Genomic DNA, 18,924 nt, shown 5'->3' on the forward strand with positions numbered 1-18,924 from the left:
CAACAGTGCATGAGGGTTCTACTTCCTCCACATCCTCGCCAACACTTACTTCTTGTCTTTCTGATAACAGCCCTTCTATCAGGTGTGAGATGATTTCTCATTGTAGTTTTGATTTGTATTTCCCTGATGACGAGTAATGCTAAGCATCTTTTCATGCGTCTGTTGGCCATCTGGATGTCTTCTTTGGAGAAACGTCTCTTCAGGTCTTCTGTCCATATTCTAGTCCGGCTGTTTATTTGTTGTTTATGAGTTGTATGAATTCTTTATAGATTTTGGATATTAACCTCTATTTGGACATAAAATTGCAAATAATTTCTCCAACTCAGTAAGTTGTCTTCTCAGTCTATTGATGGCTTCCCTCACTATGCAGAAGCTTTTTAGTGTGACACAGTCTCATTTATTCTTGCTTTTGTTTCCCTTGTCTTTGGACTCACATCCAAAAACAAAAACAAAAAAAAGTGCTAACACCACTATCAGGAAGCTTACTGCTCTACGTTCTCTTCTAGGAATTTTGTGCCCTCATGGCTTGAAACCTACCATCTGATTCAGCTATTCCACTTCTGGGTATTTATCCAAAGGATACAAAAACACTGACTCCAAAAGATACATGCACACTGACTCCAAAAGATACATGCACCCGTACCTTCACATTATTTACACTGCCCAAGATACAAAGGCAACCTAAGCGTTCACGGACAGACCAATGAACTAAGACGTGATGCACACACATGCAAAGGAATAGTATGCAGCCATAAAAACGAGCGAAGTCTTGCCAACTGTGACAATGTGGATATATCGATGTCAGGGGCGTTCCACTGTGTGAAATGAGTGCAACAGAAGAAAAGAAATAATGTATGATTTCACTCACCTCTGCAACCTATAAAACAAAACCAACAAAACAAAAACAAATTCACAGACGCAGAGACCACATGTGGTGACCAGACAGAAGCGGCTTGGGGGAGGGTGAAATGGGGGAAGAGAATCACTGTCCAGTAATGAACGGTAACTAGATGCAGAGGGGTAATCTTCGCTCTGCAGTATATACACAGGTCAAATTATAAAGTTGTACATCTTAAACTTATATCATATATACCATTTTACCTCAAAGGGGAAAAAAAGCATACGGAAAAAATCTGTGGCAAAACTGGCTACTGAATTATTATAGAAAGAACTGCTAAAATACTGAGCACCACAACACTTTAATGACAATGGCATTCACGATACTGAAGTAATTCTGACAGGAACTATTTTTTCAGTGCTGTGACAGCAAGAGATGAGTAGTACCTTGCATAAAAAGGTTTCCGATGTCTTGATTTATATCTAACAGCTAAATGCAACTTTACTTTTTAAAGTCTGTAGAGGGTAACAAGGAACTATCCGTGGAGATATGACCGATGATGCCACAAAGAGCTGAGTTCGTGGGTCTCCAGTGGGTTCCACGTGTGGGATGGTCTCGCCGTCAGGCCCAGCCTGAAACGCACTCCCACACCTTCCCTTCTGCTCCGCGAAAAAAGCCGCATCTTTGTTCAGTTGATATACCTTCTCATCATGTAATATTCTCAAGAAAAATTGCGCTTTATACTTTATATCCCAGCAAATGCTAACAATGATACCATCATCAAAAGAAACAAAGTGAGCCTATAATTTCTGTAAATAGCATCACTATAAAAGTTTTACAGCAATATGCTTCAGACCAAAAACAAACATGTCTTGTTCATTTAAACAAATACACTCAGACTCTTGTATTTTTTGTATCTTCTATTTCATGAATAAGGACCTTAAAAGGGGGGGGATTACATTTCATAAATACACTAAGTTGTACCTAATTTGCCAGCGGTTACTAAGATTAAAAGTGCTGAGAAGCTATTAAGCATTATATGCAATGCTATCAAGACATCAGCCATGAAAGAGCATAGCTTTACCAAAGAACTATGGAGTCATAGTTCTTTTTCACCAAAGAAGGATGTAAGGAAATTTGTAAAATTTGTGGACACACAGACCTCTTCTGAATTGTCAAAATTTTGAACTCCCAGATGATCTAGTGCCAAGTCTCTCCGAAACCATTTTCACATGTGTGAAATGTAAAGGTTCCCTTTAAAACCCAAAATTCTACTATTCCACAACAAGCTAATTCTGCAATAAGCTACCCGGTGTTAGGAGAAATTAAATGTAGCAAACCACTGACATCTGCAAGGCATATGAACTGAGACCTTCAGAAAGCCCTATAGAATATACTGTCCTTCATGAAAAATTATAAATTATTTTTAAAAAAATTAAGTGACCCCTTTAGTATCTTCCGGATTCTATAAATACAGCCCAAATTCATTAATAAAGCTATGACTCCTTCCAATAAGGAAAAGAAGTGAACTCTACACTTAATTCAGAATGCCATTTCTGTAGTGACATCAACCTAAGTCCCCACGACCAAAACGATGAGGGAGGATGACGTCCGACAGGAGACACGCAGGAGGACATGGACACAGCACACTGAGCCGTGAGCGGTGGCCACGCTGGCACAGCCCCGCAGAGCACTCTGACCTTCCGGCTGGAGCACAGAGGGCCGAGGGGACGAGGGTGGCGTCCGTGAGCGCGCCACGGTGAAGCAGCGCATGGCTGCGTGCGCCGGAAGCCATTTCCCACCGACATCCACGATGTCCATCCCCGGATCCAAGCACCTCCACCTCCCAGGACAGAGCTCGGACACTGCCGGAGCCTCAGCAGGACCCCAAGCAAGCGAGCTCGGGCACGGCTGCCTGGAAGCCCGCTGTCGTCGGTATAGGGACCGCCCCTGAGGGACATGAGCTGGCTTCAGGACCTTTCTCCAGGAAGCTCTGTGCTCTGAAGAAACCGCTTCCTCACAACACGGTGGACAGAGGGTCCCTCCACTGTAACCTCACACCACAGAAAGGAAGAGACTTCCTAAGATTTCCAAATCAAACCTTTCTCATATAAAAGTGAATTAAACAGCGATATGAATTAACAGTTCACGCTGATATTTCAGATAAACTTTGAAAGACCAATGATTTTCTAAGTAATGACGATTTTGCTGCAAGTATGATGTCTCCCCTTACCAGCACTACCAGTAAGAGAGCCATCTGTCCAGCGTTCAGTAAGATTTTCTCCTTCCCTCAGTGGAGCACTTCTTTCCCCGGCCACGGGACCTGGTACAAGTCTTTAGCACTATGTTCGCTTTGTTGTACAGAAGTCACACGCCTGGGGGGCATCTGAATGTGGGAAATGATGGTCTTACTGCAGAGACCTCAAGGCACAAAACTGGACCGAAGCTAATCTGCGGTGACGGCAGGTACACTGCGGGCACCACCTTAGCCGGTTTATGCGTCCAACGATCTAACAGACATCTGCGGATTCACCACCAAAGCTGAGAAGGAGAATGTTACATTCCGGATTTTAATTTACCTTGACCTCGTACTTCCTGCTGTGAATGATTACTTTCTTAAATTTTCTTCTCATTCTTTCCTTATTTTCAACATCAGCTCCCAACAGCGGAACCCACTTGATTAAGCTGCTAGGGCTGTAAGCGCTTCCCCAGTGGCACCAGGGCCGGGTGATAGGAAGAGCACAGCAGAACCGGCCTGGGCCAAGCTGGGTGCCTGGGGCTGGAGCAGCGGCCTGACTTAGCAGCTCTGACTCAGTGGCCTTGGAGCCCATCTGTTTTGAAGCAGAATGTCCAGAGGAACTGAAACAATGTCTGATCACTCAGGCATCACCAATATTAGGAAGACTAACGCTGTAAAAGTTAATAGCCTCCAGGACAAGTAAGAGCTCTGTGTGTATAAAGACACATCTTCTTTACTCTGCTGAGGAGCCCACAGCTTTTCCAACATGCAGAGAAGATGCCCCATCATGGATGGGGTGGGTCACTGGGACCCTCTTCCAAGTTCAGATGGAGCAGCCCTGCTTTTTCATTTGGTATTATAAGGCTATATTCCATGTACTTTTTTTTTTCTGCTTAAGCAAAAAAGAAAACTCAAAAATTCACTGAAGCTTTGAAGTACATTCAGAAACCATAAATGTAAGTACTAATAACAAGACAATAAACATTGGGTTAATTATTTTGTTAAAATTTTTCCTCATCTCCAAAATCTGGTAATCATATAAACAACATATTTTTTAAAAAGCCAAACCATAAATTTTTAAAACCTTGATATCCAGCAATAAGTCTGTCACTTCCTATTTGCTGATAATATACAACATACCCATATTACTTAATTATAAATATCAAATGAGACAAAGACATTTTGAATGCTATGAGAACAGAAAATTATTAGTTGTAATTAACATGCAAAAAATTCAGGTTTAATTTAAATAAAAACTTTCATACATATGTTCTGCTGGACCTGTTTCCCATAATCATTTTCTGAATCAGCTTAGCATGGAAAAAGGGGTACACATATTATTTAGACATTAGCAACTGAAAGCATTTCATACTCGTCTGACTATAAATTCATGCTCATTTCAGCACAACCCCGAGAGCTGAGAACACGCGCCATGCTCAGCATCACAGAAGAGATGGAAGGCCACGGTGACCCAGAAGGCGGCACTGACCCTGTTACACTAAGAGGCAGGACCATCTACAGGCACAGAGAACTCTCTTATTCTGCAATACCTGTTTCACAGTGTGACCATCAATCACATATAGACCAACAAAGAAAAAGTCCATCTTAAAAAAGAAAAACTTCTGTGAAGACTTTAGTATCTTATATCTAATCATAGTCACTGAGTGTCAATCACCCTCGGAAAACTAACAGAGAAAGAAAGCCACCAACCATGCCCTCAAGAAATTATCCAGTATGGAAATAGGGCATATACCACCTATTTTAAAAAGAAAACAACGGAAAATGTATTAAGCAGTACGCTGACCTCGGTGGGAGGAAGTGATTACAGAGAATGAAAATGTAGGGGAGGACTTAGAGTGAGAGAAAATCTGGACCTTACTGAAAGACCATACAGGCTGACCGACCCAGAGGACACAGAGCTGCGGCTTCCAGCCCAACGGGGTTGGGAACAGCACACGTGGTCTGCTCAGACTTTTCATGCTACTTTGGCCCAACTCCTCTATCACACGCACCACCCCATGCCAGGTCGAGAAAAGCACCCATGAAACAAGAAAGAACTGCAATTACATTAGAACTCGACAGAAACGACTCTTGCTCTGAAAAGCCGATCTCTGTATTGAGATCATACGCTAGAAACAACTCAAAACTTAGCTGGACTCATGTGAAAGTTCTAATATTTGACGGTTTTCAACCTAAGCATTAATATACTTGATCGAATCTTAGGAGGTGCTAACATTTTAGAAGCATCAAACAACATCATAGTTCTTCTGAAAGGGAATCCAAGATGGGCCAAAATGAAAGACAGTGCTTTGGAAGGACACTGGGATTACTGAGGGACCGATATGTCTCATGGAGCACATCATGTCTGCTTGTTATCTCCTGTCAGCACGAAGCCTGGCAGAGCCAAGATACCAGTGGAGACACCCTTTGTTCTAAGCTCACAACTGATTATACAAGTGACCCCAGGACCAAGAAACGGAGGAAAAGATCTCAGAGAGTAACCTACGGGAACCCTTGATTTCTCCTGTGAGAGCTCTGTAAGGAAATGTGAACACCTCCTTTCTCATCTGTTAAGATGATCGATCACATTTGCTTTGATCCAACTTTATAAAAATTACTTCAGAAAGGTTATAAGTTTCCTGAAAATTCCTCGGGAAAAATTTTAATCTTGGACTTTTATAAGCAACTACCAAGACATCATGAATATAAAGAACCTCTCACAAAAAGTCAGTACTGTATAATGAAACTGTATAAAAGTTGGTAATTAAGCATAATTGAAGGCTGCAGTGAACATATAGGCCTTTGTTCTTTTTAATTCTGGCACTGACTGGGAATTAAAGATAAGAGCTTAAGGCATATTTTAGTCAGAGTCCAGATGTATAAGCCCCAGTGTTCTAAAAGTAATTTAAGTGAAATAAAAGAAGAGAATAGCCAAAAATATTCTAGATGCCTGCCAGGGAAAAACACCTATATTCTGAACATTTACCATATTTGATTGATCGTATGTGGAATCACTTATTCGTTGGCCTTAAAGAAGGTTAAAACAGAAGATATTCTTATATCCAAGCTCTGAGCGAATTCCTAAAGCATAGCAAAAGAACAAAAACAAAACAAAAATGCTTAAAAATTAATTCATCACAATCAACAATACATGCAAAAGAAATTTGAACATTCACTAAAAAAGGTATAGACAGTTCATACCACCACAGGATTCGGCTGTCTTATTTCTCATTCTATATGGGAGTAAGAGGAGGCAACAGATTAAAGCAGATGTCATGGTAATAAAGACTATCGTACTAAACCATACATCTCTGGTCTAATAACTCACTGAACTAGTACAGGATGACATAATTATAATGTATGCAGTATTAATATAGTCTTCTGGGTTTCCTTTTTTGGGAGCCAGAGTGGGGGGGATAGAGGAATTCCTAACCATACACTTGTCTACCCTTTATTCACCAACGTTCCACAGGTGGATGATGAAAAACAAGATCAATCCGAGATGGACTAAGAGGGAAAGGGACTGCTTTAGCACAGGGGCCTGGGGCCAAGCCTGGAAACCTGGACCAGCAAGCCAGAGAGACGAGATGCACTCTGAGTGCACATGGCGGAGGGCTGGGGAACCACGGGAGCAAGAACAGAAGAAAATGGGTGATGGAGGTGAGAAAAGAACGTGTCTAACAAAATCCAACGGATGATTAAAAGGCTACCTTGCAGGGGGGGATCTGCAGCACGATTCAGGAGCAGGAGCTGGGGCTGGGGCTGGGAAGAGGGAAGGGTCCCGGCAGCAAGCCAGGTCAGGAGGCGACTGTGCTCGGCAGTACCCGTCTCTGTGACGATGCTAACCCACTGGACTACAGTCTCTCCCTGGGGCCCAAACTCCACACTGATGGATGCATAATTCCAAGAGCTCTGACTTCCCAGGCTTTCTCTGATGGACAGAGTCAAAGGCAACTGCCACTTGACTCGACGTTCTTTTCAGCCTGAGTGCAGTCCAGTTTCCCAGGCTCATCTTAACTCTTTCCATAATCCGCGAGCAGTATATGAGTTTTATCTTTAGAAGAGATTGGTTATTGTATAGGTGTCCGTAATGTGTAGGAAGAAACGGAAGAGCTACACAACGATGCAAAGGCGAGTTTTAGGGGCGAAGCAATTGTGCACAAGGGTTATTATGGGAATTGCTGATAAAGGCATCTCATTGATTCACTGGCTTATTCTTGCAGTAAACATTTACTGCCTCAGTTACTACTGTGTTCCCAAATCTACATGGTACTGGTGCTGAAGGATGACACAGCCTCTGTTGTCATGCCCCCAGACTTGGGGGTGATGGGACGCGTGTCAGGACAGAGAGAGAAAACACACATAAAGGCAGAAGAGAATTCTGTTAGGTACAAGACTCTGATGAAAAGACAGTTTGGTGCTATTTTAGGATGGAGGCCCGGAAAGACCCTCTTGCAGGGCTGCATTTTAAGTGTAATCTGAAGTTAGAGCCTTCCCAGCAGAACACAGTCAGGAGCCCTCCGTGAGGTGTGCACGAGCCTGGTATGTTCTCCTCCTCTGTGCCTGGAGTGACCCGAGGGGAGAAGGCTGGGGGAGAGCTGTGTAAGGTGAAGAACCAAGGATCCACAGACTGTGCATTGTTTAGGAAACGGTCACCAGCCCGAGCATAATACTCGTGTTTTTAAATGCCCAAGAATTAAATACAGAGATGAATGTTCAATAACATGCTGGCTTAAAATTAAAGAATAAAGTTTAGAAAGAGTAAAAAACAATGCTATAATTCTGTAACATACACACACACATATATATATATATATATATATATATATATATATATATATATATATATATAAACATTAACACTTACAATGCCTCTGCTGCCAACATGAGAATTTCCATTAACGTATGAAATACTGCATTTGATCAGCGTAACGGTGACACCCCAAGAGCAGCACTCACTTCTGACGCAGCTACGGAGGATGCCCTGGTAGGCAGGGGAGGCAATCCCACTCCGTTCCCCATGGAGGACGTGCTAGCTCTGTCCGCTCAGCACACCTGAGCTGCAAGAAGTCTTCAAAATCAATCATCTTGAGAAACAAAAAGCACCATCTGCAGCAGCACAAGGAAGTATGCTATGTTTTCATACCATAAAGCAGGACAACTTTTAAAAAGTCCCGTAACAGAACTTCACGCCACTAAACACACTGCCCCAAACCAAACAGCTGAAGGCATGTGCGCTCCTAAACACTGCCCCTACTTCACAAAAACTCCCATTGCGAAACTTCCCCTGAATTATGGGAGCGCTGATTTATGGGAGGTGGTTACAACATATTGCTTACATAAAATGGGAATTTGCCCTAAGGGAAAAAATGATGAGACCCGAAGTAACAGCAGTAAATAAAGTGTGTACCATGAAGCCCACTGTCTAGAGATGGACTATAATTCTGACACTGAGCTTCCCAGCAGTAAACATAAAGAGGAAAATTCAATTATCTATGGGATTTGCTGGTACTTAGGACCAAAACAAGTGGTTTCAAAAAGGTACAACCTCTCCCGGAACTAAGACCAGAAATAAACTGGCCATATTTTCATGAGTAGCAACCTGAGAACTAACTTAATAATAAAGATAGGAGTTTTATAAGGTTACTCCTTCAAACATCCTTAAATGTAAGTCATTACCACAAAAACGAAGACGTCCATTTTACTGGAGGAAAAAAAAAACACAAGCAAGACGGGAAGAAAAGGTGCTCTCTGGCCACAGAGCTGCCCACTGGGCAGCGGGGCAGGAAGGGAAGGGAAGGAATACGCATTCAGGACCGTCAGCAATCGGACAGATGTGCGGAATCCAGACCCTCCACAGAGTTTCTGAGTGCCTCAGCAGAACCAGGCAAAGGCATCAGCCCTAGATGAGCTCTTTCCATCCCTTGTGGGATGAGCCACAAGAATTATCTCCAATCAGGTCCAAATACCTCCCCAGAAAGTAAGCCGCAAACTTCAACCAGCAATGAGGATGGGAGAACCCCACCTTCTAGACCACTAACACCTCCGTTGACTTCCACCAGGAAAATTCATCAAGTCAGAGTTAGAAAATACCCATTTCAGTGAGAAAACGTTTGTCATGAAGCAACCATAGAACATCTAAATTACCCATTTAATTGAGAAATATTTCCCAGATACTGACAAGATATCTTTTGTGGAAAATATATACTTATCTCTGTATGTACCTTAATAACTGTCAGCTTAAGTCATTAAAATATAAAAGGAAATTTCTAAAAATAATAAATATCCCTGGCTTTAGATGAATTGAAGTGACTTCTATCCATCTTTCCACGTAGAAGTGATTACTTAGCAGTGCTCTATGTCTGTTCAGTCCTACCTGTGCACAGGAAAGCCACGGCAAATGATCACAGGGTACTAATTCTACCCTGGATACTGTCTGTAGACGGAGAAATGGGGAAAGACAGAAGAAAGAGAGTTCTGAGCTCGTGCATTACTAGGATATCAAAATATGATAACCTCCCACTCATCAAAATTCAGTAAGCCGAAATGTAAAGAAGACATGTTCTCCTCCATTTTGACTCAAGAGAGTTTTTTCTGGGTGTGTGTGTGTGTGTGTGTGTGTGTATTTATACCAGAACAATCTCTCTCTCTCTCTCTCTCTCTCTCTCTATATATATATATATATAAAGCAGAGAAGAGTCCCTAACTGCTTTATTCTTCCTAAATAAAAAAAAGAAAAAAGAAAAGAAAAAAAAAAAGAAAACCCTGCCAGCCACTAGAGTAAAAGAAGAAATAAGAGAGACCAATATACAGTAGGTGAGTCAGGTTGAGGGCAAGCCTGAGGCCAGCGGACAGAAAGGAACCAACAGGTCTGACAATGACCTGCCACAGAGATCACGTGATTCTCATTCAACACAGAGTAAAGGATCTCAGTGCATCCATGAGAGCAAGCTACCCATTTCAGTGGTAGAACAGAAAACAGTGTTTAGCCTACGGAAATTCACAAGGAATAAACACTGAGGAAGATGATGGTCCTTTTTCTTTTCTTTTTAAGTAGGCAACACACCCACCATCCAGATGGAGCCCAACCTGGGGCTTGAACTCAAGACACTGAGATTAAGACCTGAGCTCAGATCAAGAGTCAGAGGCTTAACCCACTGCAGCACTCAGATGCCCTGATGATGACCCTTTAATAAATAAAATACATGCAATTATGACAACTTAGCCAAAGGAATTTTCTTTCAAATGGACAATCAAGTGACAGTAAGAGGAGTTAATCTCACACTCTTCTGGCAAGAAAAATTTGAAACTATTTAAATAAATGTCATTCAGAGTTTTTATAAAATGTGCTATTCTCTCATTGAAAAGTAACCTAAATTTTGTGGTGCCTGGGTGGCTCAGTTGGTGAAGCTCTGTCTGGGCTCAGGTCATGTGCCCAGGGTCTTGGAATCAAGCCTGGCGTCCGGCTTCCTGCTCGGCTCAGCAGGGAGTCTGCTGCTCCCTCTCTGTCCTTCCCCTGCTCCTGCCCTCTCTGGCTCACTTTCTCTCAGATAAATAAATAAGATCCTTAGATAAATAGATAGACAGATAGATCAATGTAACCTAAGTTCTAATCTCCCCAAACTATTGCTGGCAAAGTTTCAAAGCCCACTGCATGTGCACATCTACATGCTTTTTCTAGGAATGTCTGGGTTTGGGATACTTTCATGTTTCAAGAAAAAGGGTGATTTCCATCTGAACTGAAAAGCAGAAACTGTGATGCTTTCATAAAATTCCAACATATAAACATTTCTGAGAAAGGAGAGGAGACAAAGCCGACCCAATGCCTAGGGGACGTCCTGTGCAGTCCCCAGGCTCAGAGCAAAGGAGAAGCAAGTGTCAGAGCTGCCAGGGCTTCCACCGGCAGTTAGTCTCGGTGACACCCGGAACCCAGAGACAGGTGGGGGAAGACTGCACTCATCAGTAAGATCAAAGGTACCATGGAAAGGGAGCTGGCCGGCCACAAATCCCAAGTGTCTGGAAAAAGGAGCTAGAGCCAGCCAGAAGGCAAAGAGCTCAGGAGTCGGAAGAGGTGTGGGGAAAATCCATTCACCTGAACAAAAGCCCCGATCAGCCCTGAGCCCCCCACCCCCGGCGGGGGGTGGGGGGGCTAAACACCCCCAAGTGGACAATAATGCAAGGCTGAGCCTTGTAACCTGAGCAGATGCCTTCAAAATTGCTTCATTAAAAAGAAAAAAAAAAAAAAAAAAAACTTCCATTTATTAATAAACTTGAAAAAACAGGTACATTTCCTTTGATTATGAAATTATTTAGCTCTTAGACTCTCTGATGCATAGATACAATTTAAAATCCTCTACTGGTAAAAGTAGTTGAGGGGCTGGCAGAAGAGCCCTCCCGAGACACTATCAGGGCCACTAACTTCCACTGGCACTGGGACACCACCAACTCCGGTTCCCAAGGAGCCCCTTCCCTTCTCCTCTTTACAGTCATTCAAAGTCACCCAGCTGACTTCCAAGTAGGAAAGCCAGCTTTCTGCATTATAACATGCACCCGGCTCCCACAGGAGATAAACTTACTATGGCCTGGAGGTTGTGGCAAGTGTGCCTAGGCTCGTTTTCTACATTACCGTTAGCAAACTCAAAGAGTCATAAAGATACTTCGGCTTACTATACTACAAACAGAATTACTTATCTTAAATAGGAAATACTTCAGAATGAACTTGCCAATTAATTGGAGTTTATTATTTTGGAATGTAAATCAAATGTGGCTATATTTAGTTCTTTATATTTAAGTGTACAAGACTTCTGAAATACAGTAGTGTGCTTACTACCTTAAAATAAGTTCATGCAAATTTAGGGACCAAAAAAAAAAAAAAAAAAGTTGTTCTTACACAAGCCATCACTTCAGGTGTTCATAAAGTCAAAACACATATATTTGAAATTATCTAGCTTTCTGTTGCTAATGACAGTCATGCTGACAAAATTTACTGGTTGATCAAACTATAGTGCAAGTATATGAATTTATTTGTAATAAATTATCATTTTTGCATATATCAGTCAAAGCACAAGGCCTAAATACTTGCAAACAAAATGCATTATTAATTTAATTGTCACAGCCTATTTGGCTAACTTCTATTACTATTTGCTATAATATGCAATGCCTAAGAGGAGAGAATCAAATTTAAAACATAAAAAAGTAAGCTGATTATTTTGTCCTGGAGAAATTAAAATATAGCAAGCTTGCAAAATTATAGCCAAGGCATTAATGTTTTAAATAGGTAAGAAAAAAAATGTTTAACTTAATTTAGAGAACACTTATGCTCAAAAGTGATGGTTCAACATGCTGATAAAGAGTTTCTTTGTTTCCTAAAACCATTAAAAGGCATCAATTCCCTTTCAGAGGCAGGGAAGAAGGTGGAATGGGAGCCCTTTGGCACTGACTGTGCTAGACTTCGCTACCTGAATGCGACCCTCCCCAACTCCACATGTCTACTGCCATGGGGTCCAGGCCCTCTGACTATTTCTGGGCAGTAAAATGAGGTATCCTAAACGAGAAGTGTTCTGAAATACAGAGATCTTAATGGAAACAACAATTTAATGGAAGATGTCCAGTTGAGAGGAACGTGACAGCCTGAACTTCAAGGGGCTCAGGACCCAGAAGACAGGGTCCGTGCATTCCCACTTGAGATGCCTTTCCCAATTTTGGAACCAAAATCATGTCTAGGCCAGAGAAAAAGCTTAACACATCTCAAAGGGAAGAAAGACATGCCTCTAGCCTCTGTGCAGCCTCCCTACAGGTGCCAAGGGCTGAAATGAGTAGAAACAAGCAAGTGCTCCTGGAGCACACAGAAAAAGTAATGGGAACTGAACAGTGTACCTGGGATCTTCACTCTCCTGTCACAGGAGATGCCTCCTGTATTTAAGTGCTTGGAGGAGGGAACTATGTATATAGTGATGAAGTTTTCATTAGTATGAAATGATATGAACACTTTTTTAACCTTTATTCATTCCTAGATAAAAAGCAAAATGACGCATTTGAATTACAGTAGGGAGGTATTTTCTTTTTATTAATCATCTGATCTAGACTGTTTTCATTCAAAATTTATTCGGGGAACAAAATCCCTAAGTACCCAATTGTAAAGATTCTCAGTGTCAGATAATTAGTCCAAGGAAGGACAATGGGATTAGAGTCAGAAAAATAATTCTAACATTCATTAATTACAAGACACTGCATAAATTATTGCAAATTCCTGAATCTCAGGCTTTAGATAAAAAAATCCTGGAATAATAATGCACTCTTAATAACATCACAGAGTGATTAACTGAGATAATGCATGTAAAAGCAACAAAATATAGTACTTAAAAATGTTTTGTTTCTGCTTCCTTACACATTCACGAAACATAACTTAGACAAATCCAAAATCATAATGTAACTAATACAGAATATGTTGAATTTCACACATTATACATTCAGGATATGCCCAACACATACAGTTTGGCTCAAATTAAATATAATGCTACAAAGAGAAGTACCAGAAGTCAAAAGATCAAGAGTAGGCATACGTTGACAGTCAACATTCTGACCCAGCAGTCATGTCCAAACCAAAACGCTAAAGAAAGCGATATGCCTTCAACAGAACAGTCAAGTCAAATTGCTTATAAACACAGAAAACGTTGGTAAGAGCATTTTCAAGTTTTTAAAAAGGGAATTAAGCATTTACAAGTAAGGAAGAGGATCTAGGAGGCCGTAGGCTGCAGACTGACGGAACGGACTGCATCATTACTGGCATCTTAGAAAATTACTAAAAGCCAAAGGTTTCTGGGAGTGTCTACAGAGTTTCAGATACCGTCGCAGAGAATTGGGGGGAATCAACTATGTCTCTAAAGGAAGGACAGAGGGATTTTCACGAACTCTGAGTGAGCTGCACATCTTACAGATTCAAAAATTTTAGAAGTAGCCATACTCACCTGCTAGCTGACATTGCTCTACTTCTGCTCACCTAATATAATTAAGTCTATGTGATGAAGCTAATTATGATACAGTAGCAGGAAAAAAGAAAGCCTGGCAGTTGATGACATAATAATTGTAGTGTTATTTTTCATGACATGGCAACTACTGTATTATTTTGGGGATGTCACAAGATGTATTTCTTTTTTAGTATCAGCAATGCTTAATTCTACAGTAAGAATTTAAAAATACTGTTTAAAAACCTCAAAATAAAAATGCAGGAAAAAACAGACAAAGTCTACCTTTACATTACTATTTTAGCTCGTCCGAACACAGTGCAGAGGTCAATCCCCTCCTAAATAAACTTTTCGACTGTTTCAAGTTTATTTCACAATTTCACAAATTCAAAGGCCCTCAAACATTTTCAAATATTTTTAGGTCTGAATTTTAAAATTAAAATGACATTAAATTCTTGTGGAAGAATGGTATGAAATATGACATCCAACTACAGAGTACCAGAAATGCTAAACATGATAAACTGACTTGATATCAATTCTAGAACTCACAGCATTAAACAAAGCCTAAAATGCAAATATAATCACACTTACTAAATTTTTTAAAATGAGCGAAAATTACCTTTCTTTTGGGGTGCCAACTCCATGCTTGCCTAGGAGATGCGTATTTAAGTGCTTCTTCATGACAAAAGCAACCCTAAAGAAAGAAATAACAATAATTACAGAACTAAAACATGACTCTGCTAAAAGCACATCCACAAAGTACTTAAGAGGCACTGAAATGCGAATGTAACATGAAATTGCACATTACAGCAGCACTCCTGGTAAACAAGACGCTTGCCTACAGATCACATGTACTGTGATACCTGAAAACCAGAATAAATAACCGTATTTAAATGAACTGGTTCCTTGTCTTCCTCGAGCGCGAACAGGGGCGGAAACAGTGACTGTATCTCAGTCACTGCCTTCCCCGTCTTTAGAGAGACAAAGTGACTCCCGACATTGTAATCCTCACTGCCCCTTAGTTGATCCCACACTTCAACCATGGAAAGAGTTTGAGAAAATGTCATTTTATTAAATATTAAAGGAACTGCAAAGAGAAAATAAATAGCCTCCATGAAGCTTCCTTGAAAACATGGTAATAATTTGAAAAGAGGTTTTAAAAATGATGTGTCTAGTGTGTCTGTGGCACATGCAAAAAAAAAAAAGTACTTCAGCACCAAGAAGATATCAATAACTAAAACAAACAAAAAGTATTACCTGACACGCTATCTTATTTTATACACAAATCAGCTTACTTAATTCAATTTTGAGGACATAAATATGAAATGGACAGGAATCAAAAGTCAGTCCATGGAACACCAGTCTCCTTCTGAACACAGTACAACATCAATTTAATTACATCGTGTGATTATTTAGAACAATTTAGATCTCATTCAGAAGCATCAGACTAAAATGGTTCTCTCGATAAGCCAAAAAAAAAAAAAAAAATTGATGTTATAACTTTCAGAGTAAAAGGGCTTGCAAACATTTTTGTTAATTATGTATTACAGCTGTCCTTCATAAAGTTAATTACCAATAGCTGAAAGGCAACAGAATCTATTTGCATATGTACATGAAAGGCATGACATATGCAAAAATATGATTTTAATTAGTATTCTATGATATGAAGGGCTACAAATCAAATTGGCATGTTATAAGATTCTTAACATTAAATACTGAATTCATCTGGACATGTTTGCACAAACGGGCAACGTAAGGCTGTAAAGTACTATGGCCTTATAGAAAAGACATGCCAACCGCTAAGACTTAAAAAATTTCTAAAAAGATAAATGCCTCTCCTCCCCTGCCCCCATGTCTGGTCTATTTTGGTTCTTTTCCTATAATATTAGAGAACCTCAGTTTTGAGGATAAAATAATATATTTGTAATTTTTAAGAGACTGTGAGTTCATTATTCAAATACGGTATTTGTATGTACTGAAAATGGCATTCATTCTTTTTTATATATTAGGTAATAACTATGGACAATACAGGCTTGACACAATAAATAACTGAGCACACTATCAATCATTAAAATGGGAAAATAACGATTACATGTAAAGAATCAAACTGTGATAATATTAAAGGCTTAGCAAAAATAACAGTACAAGATATTCTTTATTTGTTTCTGCTTGATTTGGACAAAATAAATAACATTTTTCATTTCCTTAAAAAAGAATGCAGTAATAACAACAGTCCATTTAAGTCATAACTTCCCTACTGTCCTCTATTTTCTTATAATTAAAAAAACATAAAGCTAATAACAAAGAGCAAAGGTTAAGAACCCAAAGTTGCAAAGCACAGCTTATTTACATGACTAAGTATAATTTAAGAGATGTGAGTTTAGAACCACAGGGCAGTTCCCGAAAGAAGAAACTTTTATTAATTAAAATGTGTAAGTTTTAAGAATTGAAACACAAATATTATACTTCATGGGGAAACAAACTGAAGTACACAGAGAGGGAAAGCTTCTGCCTAATATAATTCTTAAATTGCCTGCTGAATGTCTGTAGACTAAATATCTGGAGGATTAACAATTTTTTATTATGGGAAAACTTTATAATACTAAAACACAGCTCAATTATACTCAAATGCAAAATGTTCATTCACCCAAAATCTGATTTAAAGTAAGTATAAAGTCTTTAAATTTGGAATATATAAGTACAAGTAGCATCAAAGTCCCAAAGTCATCCTCAATTAAAAGATACAAGTCAAGCATGACTAAAATCATCTGACCAACCTATCTGAACAGAACACCGCCAGCAATCTTGTTTACTGAATGTAGTCTACCTCTCACTGCCGTCAACATAGTCTGGCTTCCATATTTTAACACAGCAATTGCTCTGGAAATTTGATCATCTATACATCACCAGAAATAAGACAAAAACAGTCCCAAATCTGAGAAGCTATACGGTCGAAACTCCTGGCTCCTGATGGACACTTCTGCCTGTGTACTCACTGTGTTTCTGCATGTTCACTGGTCACTCATGGGTAAAATCAGACAGAGCTGTGCCTGCACGGAGCTTTCGTTCTGTACCACGCGGCCTCTGAAAGGCGGCAACAAGCCCACCATGCCCCAGCAAGGACACCGCTGGGCACTTGGGCATGCAGTAAGTCACTGACTTGGACCCACTCCAGAGCATGGTGACAAAACTAGAGTCCCTTCCTCAGAAAACGTGAAAACTAGTGATGGAAACAGACAAGAACAAAAAGTAAAACATACAGCATCTTAAACACTATGATAGTGGTAGGAGAAAAAACAAACAAACAAACCAGAATCTTACACCGGACGGCTCCGGAACGCAGTCTGTGCATGAAGGGGGCAAGGGCCCGAGCCAGGGACGGGGCGGGGAAGAGCAGGCCACAGAAGGCAGGGTGGCCAGGAGAGCTGTGGGGGAGCCCGTGAGCGGAGGCTGCTCTCAGAGGCAGAGGCAGTGGAAGGTTAGGGAGGACAGGGCAGGGTGGAGGGTGGTGGGGGAAGCTACAACCCCGGGGAGAGGAGAGGCATCCCAGGCCCAGGGTCTGACTCCCTGCCATGCGGCTCAGAGCAGCCAGAGGGACTGGACTGGGGCAGGGGATGAGTGGGGAGAACTCTGAGGGGTATCCAAGAGGAGGCCAACCTCTGGTCTTGGGGCCAAGGGCAAGATCCATGTTAGAACAGACTCTCTGAGGCTTTCCATCTACAAATGCCCTACAATCTAAAGGAACACCTTGAAATAAAAAACGATGCTTTTCTTTAAATATGATTGACTTCCAAGTACCTAGAATTGCCTAAAATAGCATCACTTAAAATTGTTTTTGGTGTCAAAAGAGCAGCACAGTAGTAACGTTTACATCCTAGTTAGAGATTTCTACTTTTCAGTACCAGCATTTCATATTTTAACTTCTAATTTGAAACGAATTTCTCCTACACAATCGATAGACCTAATCAGAACCTCTTCCTTTAATCCCTAAGGTTTTATCACTGCAGAATTATTTCCATTTAAGAGTCATGAAAGATTATCTGACTGATCTATTTAATAAATAAGATACAACACACGACTGCAGGGGAAGAGATGTGGAAAGCAACATGTGCCAAGAGCCACGGCACATCAGCGTTCCCTCACACGCCCGAGTCAGGGCATTCGGTGCAGGGCCACAAGTCAGCTTTGCACAGAGAGTTTTTCCAGAACTCAAGCCAAGGGGACAAGCAGCAGCAGTTATGTTTGTGGGGTTTTGCTATGTTGTTAGGTGTGTCCCTCATCTCTCAGTGAAGGGCAGATGTTCCTCAAAGACCGGCCTGCACGAGAGACCATCCAGCTACGTGCTGGATGATCAGGCCTTACAGGTCACAGGAAAGACAACTGCGTTGGCTTGTAAGCAGTTACAACCCACAGGACAGCGCCGTGAGTTAAGGAGAACCTGTAAGACAGCTGAGCGCAGGAGTAAGAGGCGAGCGCAGAGCTTCCCTGCCAGCTCTTCCTGCGGGACGGGGTGTCCTCTCCCCAGTGCTCCCCTGGTCCCCTCCGCACCCAGGCCACACTCCCCCAACTGCTGCGTAGAAGGCAGGCTTCACCCATCCAGTCGCTGAGTGAGCCACACAGTAACACAACTGACAGTTTTCAGTCACTGCTAAAGAAGCAGAAAATTTAAAAACTTTTTTAAAAAGAACAAACAGCAGGGGGTCGCTGGCAGGGCCTGGCCTAGAGTCAGACCCCAGCCACGGCCCGTGAGAGAGCCCACGTGCTCTGGGGCCTCCCTCGCAGCAGCTCTGGGCAGGCACACGGAGCACGGGGACAGGCACATGGAGCACGGGGACAGGCACATGGAGCACGGGGACAGGCGGCCGAAAGGCGGTCTAAAGGCA

General features: G+C 41.3%; 1 protein-coding gene across 2 annotated transcripts in view; it reads right to left on the reverse strand.

Annotated features, from left to right (window-relative positions):
• Positions 1-18,924, reverse strand: part of TSHZ1 (teashirt zinc finger homeobox 1) — a 634,721-nt gene that overhangs the window by 447,207 nt on the left and 168,590 nt on the right. For both annotated transcript variants that reach the window (XM_044242800.1, XM_044242801.1), the window contains one exon: positions 14,661-14,735. In XM_044242800.1, coding sequence (XP_044098735.1) covers positions 14,661-14,735 — 75 coding nt within the window. The remainder of the gene's footprint in view (positions 1-14,660; positions 14,736-18,924) is intronic.

Source organism: Neovison vison, chromosome 3 (genome assembly GCF_020171115.1).
Source record: "Neovison vison isolate M4711 chromosome 3, ASM_NN_V1, whole genome shotgun sequence".
NCBI classification, from domain to species: Eukaryota; Metazoa; Chordata; class Mammalia; order Carnivora; family Mustelidae; genus Neogale; species Neogale vison.